The sequence below is a fragment of the Moschus berezovskii genome, chromosome X (genome assembly GCF_049115385.1).
Source record: "Moschus berezovskii isolate FMDL1 chromosome X, NW_MosBer_1.0, whole genome shotgun sequence".
In the NCBI taxonomy this organism is placed as follows: Eukaryota; Metazoa; Chordata; class Mammalia; order Artiodactyla; family Moschidae; genus Moschus; species Moschus berezovskii.
The window spans coordinates 96883392-96899073 of NC_142488.1; the positions used below are offsets into that span (position 1 = coordinate 96883392).

The 15682-nt window shown below is 37.3% G+C and overlaps 1 protein-coding gene across 1 annotated transcript in view; it reads left to right on the forward strand.

Moving 5' to 3' along the window:
• RNF128 (ring finger protein 128) overlaps positions 1-15407 on the forward strand; it is a 73610-nt gene extending 58203 nt beyond the window's left edge. The window contains exons 4-7 of the mRNA XM_055437902.2: positions 1589-1671; positions 2559-2655; positions 3450-3618; positions 13976-15407. Of these exons, the coding sequence (XP_055293877.1) occupies positions 1589-1671; positions 2559-2655; positions 3450-3618; positions 13976-14109 (483 nt within the window). The 3' untranslated portion in view covers positions 14110-15407. The remainder of the gene's footprint in view (positions 1-1588; positions 1672-2558; positions 2656-3449; positions 3619-13975) is intronic.
• The last annotated feature ends 275 nt before the right edge of the window (positions 15408-15682 follow it).

Genomic DNA, 15682 nt, shown 5'->3' on the forward strand with positions numbered 1-15682 from the left:
TTAAAACCATGGTGTGATACCCACAGCACATTTATTAGAATGACTAAAACCAATTGAACCTACAATACCAATAGCTGGTCAGATGTGGAACAGCTGGAACTTTCATGCATTTGCTGGTGAGAATGCAATATACAGCCAGTTTGGAAAACGATTTGGCAATTTTATGAAGTCAAATATACACTCTGTAAAGAACCCAGCAATCTCACTGCTAGGTGTTTACCCATTCATGTAAAAACTTGTTCGAATTGTTCAGGGAAGCTTTACTGATGATTACCCAAAACTGAAAAGAAGCCAAATGTCCTTCAGATGGTGAATGGATAAAAAAAACTGTGGTACATCTATATTATAGAGTACTACTTAGCCATAAAAAGAGCAGAACCCTACTGATACATTCACCAACAGGGATGAATTGCAAATGTGTTATGTTAAGTAAAAGAAGCCAAACTCAAAGGCTATATAATACACAATTCCACTTATAATATACACTGGAGAAGCCAAAATAGAAGGCACTGAAAAACAGATCAGTGGGTAACAGAAGATAGAGGTAAAAGGAGGAGGTTAATTACAAAGGGATATAGAGGAATTTATTGGAGTACCAGGACTATCCTGTGTCTTGATTATGGTGGGGATTAAGTGACTACATGCTTCTGCAAACTTGCAAAACTGTTTACTCAACATTTAGAATGAATTTAACTTCATGTGAATTATACCTTAATTTTTTTAATGGAAAAACATAACCAAAGAACTTACGGCACTGTGTAAATTCCAAAACCAGGAAAAAGTTTACGTCAGTGCTACATGTTTCTCTTTATACTATTCCTCTTGGGTTGACTTTATTCTTTTACCTTTATTTATTTATTTCGGTCGTGCTACATGGCTTGCAGGATCTGAGTTCCCCAACTAGGGATTGAACCCAGGCTATGGCAGTGAAGAGTTGACTTATTGGAAAAGACCCTGATGCTGGGAGGGATTGGGGGCAGGAGGAGAAGGGGACGACAGAGGATGAGATGGCTGGATGGTATCACTGACTTAATGGACATGAGTTTGGGTAAACTCCAAAAGTTGGTGATGGACAGGGTGTCCTGGCATGCTGCGGTTCATGGGGTCGCAAAGAGTCGGACACGACTGAGCGACTGAACTGAACTGGTGGCAGTGAAAGCCCAGAATCCTAACCACCATGCTACTCAGGAATTCTCTTCTTTTACTTTTTAAAGTCTAAGTATTTTATTTTCTAATTTCAATTACATAATACACAGTGTTATTGACTCTAGTCGCCATGTTTTATATTAGATCTTCAGACCTCATAGTTGAAAGTTTGTACCCTTTTACTGACTTCTCCCTATTTTCCCCACTCCTCAGCCCTTGGAAACTACTTTTCTACTCTGTTTCTATAATTTTGGCTTTTTTTTTTTAGATTCCAGTTAAGTATAGATAATTTTAAATTTCTCATTGAAAATCATTTTAGTGATGCGATGCTCCTTCTGTAGGAATTTAAGTAATGTATTAAATACATGTATATTCTGATCTTGCTCTGTAGTTTAGTGTATTTTTCTTATCCGTTGGAATAGCAGTAACTCTTTGCTCTTAGGAAATCGGCCCTGATGGAGATAGTTGTGCTGTGTGTATTGAACTATATAAACCAAATGATTTGGTGCGCATCTTAACCTGCAAGTAAGTTTGATTTTCTTTTATGTTGTCAGTAAAAATAGCTGATTTACAAAAATGATTATAGTGCAGGAAACTATTTTGAATGTCTCCAAATAAAGAAAGTGTTTATTTTTAACTTCTTTTCACTTAAATATAGATGATTGCTTTATTTTTAATATCATTGGAAATAGTATAAGGCTAATTATATGAGGTACTATAATCTGGTACAATTTGAAAACTACTTCTGTAAAAAACTGAGAACCTAGCTAGCACCACTGTTTATTGTGTGTGTGTGTGTGTGTGTAGCCAGCACCACTGTTTATTTGTGTGTTTGTGTGTGTGTGGTACTGGATAATTTAATTCAAAAGATTTCTGCCCATCCTGTTGAGAAAAAAATTAAATCAATTTATGAGCACCTATTTGGAAGTCTTCGTTAGCTTCTCATTATCTGTCTCCTGGAAGTTATTCTTAACATTCTTCCTTTTTGCTATTAAATAGTGGTATTCTTGGAATTTGTCACATTTCCTAAATTATCAGAATTATTTTGCACTCAATACTTTTGTCTATATTATCAATAATGACTAACTGTACTATTTTATAGTTAGGGTATAACGAAATAATCAAGATCTGAATTACTGTACATCTTAGGTCAGGCAATATCTTAACTATTTTAAAAGTAAGTGGTATTGAAAATAGTTTTTATGAAGTTAGGGTAATGAGGCTTTTATATTTAAAAGTACTGTATTATGAAATTTATAAATTTTGTTTCTGTAATTGTGTGTTTTAAAGGGGAAAAAGTAATTTGTTAAAAGACCAAGTAAACTTATAGAGTAACCTTTTAGTATATTAGGAAAAGTGTTGTTGCTATTTCACAACAGATAACCAATTTATATGTTTTTTTCCTTCATTAGCCATGTTTTCCATAAGACATGTGTTGACCCATGGCTGTTAGAACACAGGACTTGCCCCATGTGCAAATGTGACATACTCAAAGCTTTGGGAATTGAGGTAAACATTGCTAAACTATTTATACAAAGGAACTTAAACAGTGTGTTATTTATATATCTTAACCTTCTGAAAGTTATCATTCTATTTTTTTAACTATACAATGTGCTAAACTTATAGGTTATACCTAAATTGGGAACTACTTATATCATAGTGACAGTGAGATGCCATGTTGGACCACCTCTATTTTCCTACTTCTTCCCCCTCCTCAAATGTACTTATTATGTGGTCAGAACTTGAAGTGATAACCCCAGCTGACTTCTGATACCCCTTGTTGTTTTTTACTATCTTACTATTGCATTGCAACCAAACTTGTAGTTAAATAAGCATGTAAAGTTTGAGAAAGTATAATAAATATTGAATTATATTTCATAAGTGAAAAAACTACCTGTTTCACAATACACACAACAGAGAGTCAAGCTCAACAGAATCTTCCTGACTTGAGGAGATATATAGATGTCAGTGATTCTCAATACTCCTAGGGGACAGCATAGGAATTTGTTTTTTGAGTGTGTTCCTTGTCTCAGGCATTATATTATGAAGTGTTCACCCAGATAAACATGTCAAATGTTGATGGCAGTCTGCTTGTAACATCTTTCACCCCATTGGACCCAGTTACTCCAGTGCTCTGACTGGGACCAGCAAGAGATGTTTGTGATCATCAAAAAATGATTGTAAGTTTCAAAAGTCAAGAAGCCTTGCTCTAAGAAGTCACCTATGAAGAAACTTTGTAATAATATGTCAAGGAAAAGCATGTACTCTGAGAGCCTGTTAATGTGGTCAAATGCTTTCCACAGGTGGATGTTGAAGATGGGTCAGTGTCTTTACAAGTTCCTGTATCCAATGAAACTTCCAGTAGTGCCTCTCCTCATGAAGAGGATAACCGCAGTGAGACTGCTTCATCTGGATATGCTTCAGTTCAGGGAGCAGATGAACCACCTTTGGAGGAACATGCACACTCAGCAAGTGAGCACCAGGTTGAGGGGCCCCAAGTGCCCCACAAATGATCTGCTGGAGATTAGACACCCAGGCAGAGTACTCCTGTTTTTTAGCATTTATTCCGTTCATCCATTAACACAATTAACACATTCCAGGTTTTTTCTAGTGACAGTGATGCACTGCAGGATGCACCCCTCTCTTGACTTAATATACACATATTCAAATATACCTGAAACAGATGAAATGTTTAGAAGAATGGGGATTGTTCACAGAAGAAAAGATTTTTTATTGGAAAGTTGCTCTCCAGTGCATTTAAGTGTTGATTTATTAACTTACAGAGGCTAAGGACAAGTTTTCAACTTTAGAAGCCATTCTTTATTTCACATCAACCAGAAATTATGATAAAGAAGTTATGGAATGATAAAATATAATTTAATTTCCAAAACCTTGATTTATACACAACTTCTCCAGAACCACCCCCTCCTTTTTTTGCCAGATGGGAAACTGTGTTTAAGAACAGTGTGCTGCCACCTGTTATTTGCCATGAAATGAACAAACCTTGGAAACTAAAAGTGAATGTATTAATTTCAAAATAGTAATGCTATACCAGTAGAGAGATTTTAGGGAATTCTGTTACTGTTTTCCTTAGAGAAAACCCCTATACAAATTATTTTCTCTTTCTTTAACTTCCACCTTTGTCTTTTGGTTTTTGTTGGTTTGATAGTTTTTCCTCAGTCCCCATTTTGAGATGACCTAATTTTAGCCTAAAAATAGGAGGAGAATGAAATGTCAAGATGACTTGTAAAAGTTGCAGCTTCCTGTGACATGAACCTTTGTCCTTGGTAGGCTTATCAGTGCCATAGATACCATTTGTACAGAGGTCACGAGGAATACCATCATGCAAACGCAAACCTCATATGGTAATCTAATCTTTGAACATTTTGTAGAATACAGAGTAGTCATAAGAATCTTAATAATCTGTGTTTTATTCTACCTATAGTAGATAGTCATTGTCTATTAGCCTCAGATGAATTTTTGGTTCCTGTAACTGTGTGCTAATAGAATTCAGTGAAGAGAAAGGAGAGGGTACGGCATAATTCAGTTTAGCAGCACTGGTAGTTGAGTGGTAGAATTCTTGCCTGCTACACAGGAGGCCTGAGTGTATGGGATAATTCAGTTTATTGCCAGGTCAGTTTAAAAGAAGAAAAAAAGTCCCAACCTACTATTTTGGTGTTCTGTTTTTATGGGGGAGGGTAGAAGGCAGAACAGTTTTTGCAGAGAATTTGAGAAGCAAATAAAATGATGATTCATATTTCTTCTCCTGTATTCTTTATCTACATAAATGGTAGGAACACCAACCCAGGTGCCTCAATCCAGAAACTTAGGGAGAATCCTAGATTCTTCCCTCTCCCTTTGCTTTTGATTCTAGATAATTTTTCCTTTAAACCATCTAATTTCTAACCTTAATTCAACAGTCATAGTTTGAACCACTCTCTTTCTCTACCCATTCCTTCCACTCTTCCTCCACCAAGAAATTGGGGAAGCCAAGTCCAACTCCTGTTCCTCCTTTAAAACTTGCTCCCCTTTGAGTTTGGGGGAGAATGGATACATATATATGGATGGCTGAGTCCCTTTGCTGTTCACCTGAAACTATCACAACGTTGTTAATCGGCTTTAGCCCAATACAAAATAAAATGTTGAAAAGAAAACTTGCTCCCCTGAGAAGCCTATCTTTAGTTACATGTGTGGCCCTACTGTCTACTTCCACAGAACTTCTATCATTGCACTTACTGCACTGAATTGTATTAAAACCTTAAAAAGTCCATTTGGGTAGGGACACTGTCTTATTGTTCACTATTGTACACCCAGCACCTAGCACAAGCTGCCTCACAGCAAATACTCAAATTAAGTGTTGAATGAGTGACCACACAGAATAGATTTTCCCACTCATACAACTAGAGAAAAGCCCGCACAGCAAATAAGACCCAGCATAGCCATAAATAAATAAATTAAAAAATAATAATAGTTTAACCCATATAAATGGTGTTTGTTTGCCTTAATAAGAATAAAGTAATATGTTTCCTGTAACTATAATATATACAGAGATGTTTAAGCTGTGTGGAGTAGATTTTTTTCAACATTAGGAAACCAGAAGTTTTATTAAAAATAAAATTAGCCCTGATTTAAAATCATGTATTTTAAGATAAGCTTCTGATATCTAAGGGAAGTATTTCTTTGTATTTTAGTTGTAATTTTTTATTTTACAGTTCAACTGTAGCCCCCAGTCATTATTATTATGCTGAGATTGTGAGACATTCTCATTTACATCTAATAGTTTGTAGAAAAGTTACACATACAGAAATATTCATCTTTACCCTACCTTTTCTTCACTTTTAGAAGCCATATGCTATTTCTAAAGTCATTAACAGATACCAGAAACCAAACCAGTCTAAGAATACCTGTTATAAAGTCAACAACCTATGTTACTTCCTCATATGATTGGATTTTGCTCAGACACTAAATGTTTGAGGCATGCTAAATTTACAACTCTCACAAGTGTGAGCACCAAAATAAATGGATATATAGAATTGGTATGGCCTTGGGGTAAAATCATCCCATTCAGAGAGTCAGAGCAAAAATAAAAGTTAAGAAATTTAAGCTTAGTTTCCTAATACTTTATTATGCTCTTCAAACAAATCAAGTATTAAATTGACTTAAACCAACATCTTTGAAGGTGAATGTGTTAGTGTGACTTTTGAGACTACTTAATATATAATTATGGATAGAAATGGCACACTTGCCATCCCTTTTATATATTGCTATTTGGGGTTTCGTAATTTAAGGGTTACTTTTCCTTCTTGGCTACTTCTCCTATAGTTTAGAGATACTGCTAATAGATACATTGGTGCCTCAGTCATATGTCTTAAATTAAGAGAATATACTTTGATTTGAGGGAGAAGGAGACAGCAACCCACTTCAGTATTCTTGCCTGGAGAGTCCCATGGATGGAGGAGCCTGGCAGGCTACAGTCCATGGGATCACAAGAGTTGGACATGACTGAGTGACTAAACCACCACCACCACCACTTTGCTTTGAGATCAGACTACAACCGTGAATTTTTAAATTGGTTATTCAAAAACATTAGAACAGCAAAATTTAACATTAATAGTAAAGTAGACTTGTCAACTGGAAGAGGAAATGGCAACCCATTCCAGTATTCATGCCTGGAAAACTTAGTGGACAGAGGAGCCTGGCGGGCTGTGGTCCACAGGGTTGCAAAGAGTCAGACTCAACTGAGCACACACACACTCACACACAATTATATATTAATTGTTTTGGCATCTTTCCTATTAACCACTGATTATTATGGTGATAGTTGGTTTAAATAGCTTCGAAAACATACAGTTGGTTAGTTTGTGCCTGTGTGTTCCATCATTTTGCTGAGTTTTATTAGAGCACTGGTTTTCAAACTTAAGCATACCTTGAGTCACCTAGAGGGCTTGTTTAAACAGAGGGGAGGGCCTTCCCTGGTTCAGTGGTTAAGAATCCGCCTTGCAATGCAGGGGACACAGGTTCAATCCCTGGTCTAGGAAGATCCCACATGCTGCGGGCCAACTAAGCCCCTGTACCAGTTCTCTAGAGCCCATGCTCTGCAAGAACAAGCCACAGCAATGAGAAATCCATGCTTTGCAGCTGGAGAGTAGCCTGCACTTGCTGCAACTAGAGAAAGCTTGTGCACAGCAATAAAGACCCAGCACAGCCAAAATAAAATAAATGAATAAAAGTTTGTTAAAAAAAAAAAAAAAGCAGAGTAGCAACAACTAGTTTCTGACTCAATAGGTCTGAGATGGGCCCTGAGAATTTTCATTTCTAAGAAGTTTCCAGGTGATAATGATACTGCTTGTCCAGGGACCACACTTTGAGAACCACAGAATAGGGCCCCTAGTTCTTAATCCTTGCTGCACATCAGAATCACCCAGAAGAACTTTAAACATTACTGATACCTGGACTTTACCCCACAATAGTTCAATCAGAATCTATGAGATGTGGGGCCCAAGCACAGGTTTGTTTGTTTTTTTAAATAATTTCAGCCTGACTAAAAAAACGTTTCAAAAATAGTAAAAAGAATGCCCATCACTGAACTTCTCCTAGTGTTAACATCATATATAAGCATATACAGTTATCAAAATCAGGAAATTATGTGATAAAATATTAGTAACTAAACTGAACTTACTCAGATTTCACCAGTTGACCCATTAATGTCCTTTTTCTGTCCTAGGATCCCACATTGCATTTCCTCTTCTCTCATTTCCCCCCTGTTTTATTGAAATATATTTGACATATGACCAGAGAAAGATTAGTTACCAAATCTATCATCTCAAATAATTACAAATTGTGTGTGTGTGTGTGTGTGGCGAGAACATTTAAGATCTACGCTTCAGTTCAGTTCAGTTCAGTTCAGTCGCTCAGTCGTGTCCGACTCTTTGTGACCCCATGAACCACAGCACGCCAGGCCTCCCTGTCCATCACCAACTCCCGGAGTTCACTCAAACTCATGTCCATCGAGTCGGTGATGCCATCCAGTCATCTCATTCTCTGTCTTCCCCATCTCCTCCCGCCCCCAATCACTCCCAGCATCAGAGTCTTTTCCAGTGAGTCAACTCGTCGCATGAGGTGGCCAAAGTATTGGAGTTTCAACTTCAGCAGCAGTCCTTCCAATGAACACCCAGGACTGATCTCCTTTAGAATGGACTGGTTGGATCTCCTTGCTGTACAAGGGACTCTCAAGAGTCTTCTCCAACACCACAGTTCAAAAGCATCAATTCTTCGGCGATCAGCCTTCTTCACAGTCCAACTCTCACATTCATACATGACCACGGGAAAAACCATAGCCTTGACTAGACGGACCTTTGTTGGCAAAGTAATGTCTCTGTTTTTTAATATGCTATCTAGGTTGGTCATAACTTTCCTTCCAAGGAATAAGCGTCTTTGAATTTCATGGCTGCAATCAGCATCCGCAGTGATTTTGGAGCCCCCAAAAATAAAGTCTGACACTGTTTCCCCATCTATTTGCCATGAAGTGATGGGACCAGATGCCATGATCTTTGTTTTCTGAATGTTGAGCTTCAAGCCAACATTTTCACTTTCATCAAGAGGCTTTTGAGTTCCTCTTCACTTTCTGCCATAAGGGTGGTGTCATCTGCATATCTGAGGTTATTGATATTTCTCCCAGCAATCTTGATTCCAGCTTGTGCTTCTTCCAGCCCAGCGTTCCTCATGATGTACTCTGCATATAAGTTAAATAAGCAGGGTGACAATATACAGCCTTGACGTACTCCTTTTCCTATTTGGAACCAGTCTGTTGTTCCATGTCCAGTTCTAACTGTTGCTTCCTGACCTGCATACAGGTTTCTCAAGAGGCAGGTCAGATGGTCTGGTATTCCCATCTCTTTCAGAATGTTCCACAGTTTATTGTGATCCACACAGTCAAAGGCTTTGGCATAGTCAATGAAGCAGAAATAGATGTCTTTCTGGAACTCTCTTGCTTTCTCCATGATCCAGCGGATGTTGGCAATTTGATCTCTGGTGACTCTGCCTTTTCTAAAACCTGCTTGAACATCTGGGAGTTCACGGTTCACATATTGCTGAAGCCTGGCTTGGAGAATTTTGAGCATGACTTTACTAGCGTGTGAGATGAGTGTAATTGTGCGGTAGTTTGAGCATTCATTGGCATTGCCTTTCTTTGGGATTGGAATGAAGAGTGACCTTTTCCAGTCCTACGCTTAGCAACTTTGAAGTATTTACTATAGTAAACTGTAGTCACCATGCTATATATTAAATTCCCAGGAACTTATTCATCTTATAACTGGAAACTCGTACCCTTTGATGGACATTTCCCTATTCCCCCCTGCTTCTAGCCTCTTGCAACCACCATTCTCTGTTTCTATGAATTTGACTTTTTAAAAAAAGATTCCACATATAAGTGTTATCATACAGTGTTTGTCTTTCTCTGTGTGACTTATTTCACTTAGCACAGTGTCCTCAAGATCTATCCATGTTGTTGCAAATGGCAGTATCTTCTTCTTTCTCATGGCTGAGTAATATTCCTGCGTGTGTGTGTGTGTGTGTGTGTGTGTGTGTGTGTGTATACATATATATGTATCTCACGTTTTCTTTATCTGTTGATCAGTCAATAGAAACAGGTTATTTCTATGTCTGGCTATTGTGAATAATGTTGCAGTGAACATGGAGGTGCAGCTGTCTCTTCAAGATAACGATTTCATTTCCTTTGGGTATATACCCAGAAGTTGGATTGCTGGATGATATGGTAGTTCTATTTTTAGTTTTTTGAGAACCTCCATACATTTTTTCCCATAGTGCTGTACCAATATACATTCCCACCAACTGTGCACCAGAGTTCCCTTTTCTTCACATCCTTTCCAACACTCATCTGTTATCATTTTGGTAATAGCTATTCTAACAAGTGTGAGGCAATATCTCATTGTGGTTTTGATTTGCATTTCCCTGATGATTAGTGATGAACATCTTTTCAGGTACTTGTTGGCCGTTTGCATCCACATATCTTCTTTGGGGTGCTTCCCAGATGGGTCAGCAGTAAATATTCTGCCTGCCAATGCAGGAACCACAGGAGATGCAGGTTCAATCCTTGGGTCGGGAAGATCCCCTGGAGGAGGAAATGGCATCCCACTCCAGTGTTCCTGTCTAGAAAATCCCATGGACAGAGGAGCCTGTTGGGCTACAGTCCATGGGGGCAAAGAGTTGGAGATGACTGAGCAACTGAGCATGCACACACGTCTTCTTTGGGAAAATATTTTTTCCCCCCAAAATTTCAATTCTGCCCAGTTTTAAATCAGATTATTTACTTTTCTGCTATTGAATTGTATGAGTTCCTTATATATTTTGGATATTAACTCCTTACCTGATATGTGGTTTGCAAATATTTTCTCCCATTTTGTATCTTGCCTTTTCATTCTTTTGATTATTTCTTTTGCTGAGCAGAAGCTTTTTGGTTTGATGTAGTCCCATTTGTTGATTTTGGCATTTTAAGTCCTTAATCTATTTAGATTCATTTTTAAAGTGGTGTGAGATGGGGGTCCTGTTTCATTCTGTTGCATATTTATCCAGCTTACCCAACACCATTTATTGAAGACTGTCTTTTCCCCACTGGATGTTTTTCCCTTGTCAAATATTAGTTCATCTCACCCATGTGAGGCATGTGAGATCTCAGCTCCCTGACCAGGGATCCAACCCATACCCCCTGCATTGGAAGCTTGGGATCTTAACCAATGGACCACCAGGGAAGTCCCTATATACGTCCTTTATGTTTGGATATGTTCTTTCTATACCCAATCTGCTGAGAGGTCCACATTACAATTAACTGTCATGTCCTTTTAGTCTTAATATGTAACTGTTTCTAAGTCTTCGTTTTTCTTGACTTTGACTCCTCTGAAGGCCACCAGTTAGTTACTTTGAAGAATATCCTTCAATTTGGAATTGTCTGCTGTTTCCCAATGATTAAATTCATTGTCCATTTTAAAGTTATTATTTTTCCCTTTATAATTATTGTTTTATAGAGAGACACTTGGAAACTTTGCGAATGTCCTGTTTCTCATCATAATTTTTACCTACTAATTTTAGCAATCATTGATAGTTCTTGCTTACAATAATTATTACTGAAGTGTGTGCCAAATGGTGATTTTCTATTTCCATCCTTCCTTCTACATTAATTAAGCTTCTAACTTAAAGAGGAGCTATCATTTCTCCACTTATTTATTCAACTGTTTTTAATAATATGGACTCACAGATATTTCTTTTTCTCTATAATATTATTCTCATGATTTATTTATGCTTAGATTGTCCTAGATTTGGTCATTGGGAACTCCCTCAAGTTAGTTGATTTTCTTTCAAAATAACCCCCCCCTTTTTTTTTTTTTGAGCACTTCCTTACTTTCTGTTATCACAAGATGTTCTGGGCCAAGGATTGGCACACTTTTTCTGTAATGGGCCAGATAGTAAATATTTTAGGCTTTGAAGACTTTAGGTCTTTGTTGCTTTGGGGGCTGGGACAGTGTTGTTTTATCTTCCAACCTCTTAAAGATGTTAAAATCACTCTTAGCTATGGATTTGGCTTGTGAGCTCTAGTTTGCTGGCCCCTAAGCTAGAATCTTGGAGAAGGCAATGGCAAGCCACTCCAGTACTCTTGCCTAGAAAATCCCATGGACGGAGGAGCCTGGTAGGCTGCAGTCCATGGGGTCGCTACGAGTCAGACATGACTGAGCGACTTCACTTTCACTTTTCACTTTCACACATTGGAGAAGGAAATGGCAACCCACTCCAGTGTTCTTGCCTGGAGAATCCCAGGGACGGGGGGGCCTGATGGGCTTCCGTCTATGGGGTCACACAGAGTCGGACATGACTGAAGTGACTTAGCAGCAGAAAGCTAGAATCTAGGTTAATCTGCTCTCTTGCCCTAACCCTAGAATCAGTTATTTCTTCGGGGAGTGGGGGCTTTTATTGGAGAACAGCGCCTCAGAATCAAGATCGGGCATTAGGTACGCTCATTGCTTTTGGAGTGTCATTGCTAGGCTTTCAAGGAACAAAGCGAGGAAATATGTATATGTACTCACACAAATATACACATATCTACATTCACCTATCTGAAGAACAGCTAGTTCATACTGATGTATGATTCTAATCCAACATCACAGAGTTTATTCTAGCCTTCCTCTTTCCTCACTTTTAACTCCATTCTTGGACAGTGAGAAACCCAGCTGTTACTATCCTCAATATATTTACTTATTTGTTCAATCCTAAAGTACATGTAAGTTGAAACATTGCTAACGTACCCTTGTGAAAAACAATTTCACTAACCAGTGTAGTTCTTTGGTTTTAACCTTATAGGATATAGTCAAAATATCATTTTCCAAAATTATTTAGGTTAGTTCTTTTCTTTCCCACTCTTTTCAGAATGATTATATACATTTAATCTGTAAAATAATTATATTCACTTGTTACTACTTGTATTCCATTTTGTGAATTCCCTCCACAACTTCCTGGTTGATTAGCTTTAGTCCTTCTGTCTATCTATCTTAATCTGTCTATCAGTTGGTAAGGAATCTGCCTGCAATTCAGGAGACACAGGAGATGTGGGTTCAATCCCTGGGGTGAGAAGATCCCCTGAAGAAGGAAATAACAACCAGTATTCTTGCCTGAGAATTCCCATAGACAGAGGAACCTGGGAGGCTACAGTCCATGGGGTCACAAAGAGTTGGACTTGACTGAGCATGCACACAGATCTATCTTATCGATCTATCTATGTATATGGAAAAGCATAGATAATTTTTTAAAGTGCCCAGGTGACTCAAACATGAAGTTGATTTTAAGAGCTATTATATTTAGAATAGAGAAGAAGCAGAAGACATAACTGTTGCTCTTAAAGATGCTATAATGTAGGTAAAAATAAGCACATGTATGAGTCAAAATAGTAATTGTAAATTAATATAATGCCATAAATGCTTTAGTGCTTCCCAGGGCGCAGTGGTAAAGAACCTGCCTGCCAGTGCAGGAGATACCAGAGGAAAGGGTTTGATTCCTGGGTTGGGAAGATCCCCTGGAGGAGGAAATAGCAACCCACTCAAGTATTCTTGCCTGGGAAATGCCATAGACAGAGAAGCCTGGCAGGCTACAATCCATAGGGTCACAAAGAGTCAGGCACGACTGAAGCGACTGAGCACACACATGTAAGTGATTTATGTAAGGCAGCAAAATCATATTAAAGAAACAGGGAATTAGTGTGATAATCAGAGTGTGATTGAATTAGATAAGAAAGACTTCTTAGACATGTGTGTTGAATTTTGTCTTAAAGAACAGAGGGGTAAAAGCATCCTAAAATTACCATTTAAAAATTTATTTAATTGGAGACTAATTACTTTACAATATTGTATTGGTTTTGCCATACATTGACATGAATCTGCCCCGGGTGAACATGTGTCCCCCATCCTGAAGCCCCCTCCCACCTCCCTCCCCATCCCATCCCTCTGGGTTGTCCTGGTGCACTGGCTCTGAGTGTCCTGTTTCCTGCATCAAACTTGGACTGGTCATCTATTTCACATACATGTTTCAATGCTATTCTCTCAAATCATTCCACCCTCGCCTTCTCCCAGAGTTGAAAAGTCCATTCTTTATATCTTTTATCTCTTTTGCTGTCTCGCATATAGGGTCGTTGTTACCATCTTTCTAAATTCCATATATATGCGTTAATAAACTGCATTGGTGTTTTCCTTTCTGACTTACTTCACTGTATAATAGGCTCCAGTTTCATCCACTCATTAGAACTGATTCAAATGCCATTTTTTTTTTAAAGATGAAAATCTACAGCTGGTAAACCATGAAGCAAATTCCATGGCAGTGGATGTTGTTCCTCATGTTGACAACCCAACCTTTGAAGAAGATGAAAGTCCTGATCAAGAGACCACTGTTCGAGAAATTAAATCATAAAGTCTGTATCAATAGAAAACTTGAACCTTTAGTAATAACAGAACTGCCAATCAGGGCCTAGTTTACTACTAAGGAACTGGATAAATTTAATAAAATAAGAATGATACTGAAAGTGCTGAGATGACTAATATTATGCTATAGTTAAATGACTTAAAATACTAAACCTATTAACTTTTTCCACAAACACATTATAATGTTTTTCATAGGCAAGTTTCCTCTCGATAGCAGTAGCAACATTTTTAAACATTCAAAACTCTTGTCAAGTAATCATGTTTTCCATTTATAACAACTTTCTTATCAAAACATGTTGCTTTTAAAATGTAGAACAGCTGTAATCACTTTATTTTATGATAGTATCTTAATTAAAAATAATACTACTTTAGCTTGGGCTATATATGTCAGGGTTTTTCTCCAGGTGCTTATATTGATCTGGAATTGTAATTTAAAAAACAATGCAAACGTAGGCTAGTACTTCATGAAATATCTATTTAAGCTGCATTAAGTTGATAGAACAAGATTAAAGCAAAATACTCATTTTAACAATTTCTTATTTTTAAAATCAGGCTAAATTTACTTCATTTGAGTGTCAAGCATAGTTTCTTAGAGAATATGGACTGGACTGGATTGATTGGTATATTAATGACACCAATTTGACAAAAGATCATAGAAAAAAACTTTCCTTACAAAAACACTGTATAACTATTTCTCAAACCTTACTTATGGGACTTTCAAAAGCAGAACATATAAATCATCATACTATTTGAAAATGATTATGAATAAGTCACACAAAAATTGGTAATTGATCTCTGTGTATGAATTTGTCTACAGAAATTCGTCTATAGAAAATGTTTTCCAAACAAAGTTGACTTAAAATTGAGTTTACATTTTACCTAAATGGGCTTTATAAAATAACATTAGGTAAAATAAAATTCTATCTATGTAGCTATAAATTTCGTGAATGCATTTTCTTGGTGTTTGAAAAAGAATTGGTGTTGGGGGGGAGAATTCCAGGTGCCTTAATATAAAGTTTGAAGCTTCATCCACCAAAGTTAAATAGAGCTATTATAAAAATGCACTTTATATTTTCTGTGGCTTATCTTTGGTTTTAGAGTTTTGTCTCCAGTACAAATTCTAGCAGAATTTAAGCAAAAGCAGAATAGACATGTATTTTTGTTGGCTAAATGTAGAGTGGATTAAACCATTGCATTCTTGTACACTGATTTGAAATGCTGTAAATAGGTCCCAATTTGTATTGATTCTCTTTAAATATAAAATGTAAATAAAATATTCCAATAAAAGTTTGACTCTGGTGTTTAGTAATCATATAATAACTTTTAATATATGCTTGGATTTAGGAGGAAAAAGGTTTAATGTAAATGTTTATTGATATATTTGATTAATAAAAACTAAAACTTTAGTATTTGGACTTCCCTGGTGGCTCAGGTGGTCAAAAAAAATTCACCTGCAATGCGGAAAACCTGTGTTCTATCCCTGGGTTGGGAAGATCCCCTGGAGGAGGTCATGGCAACCCACTCCAGTATTCTTGCTTGGAGAATCCCCATGGATAGAGGAA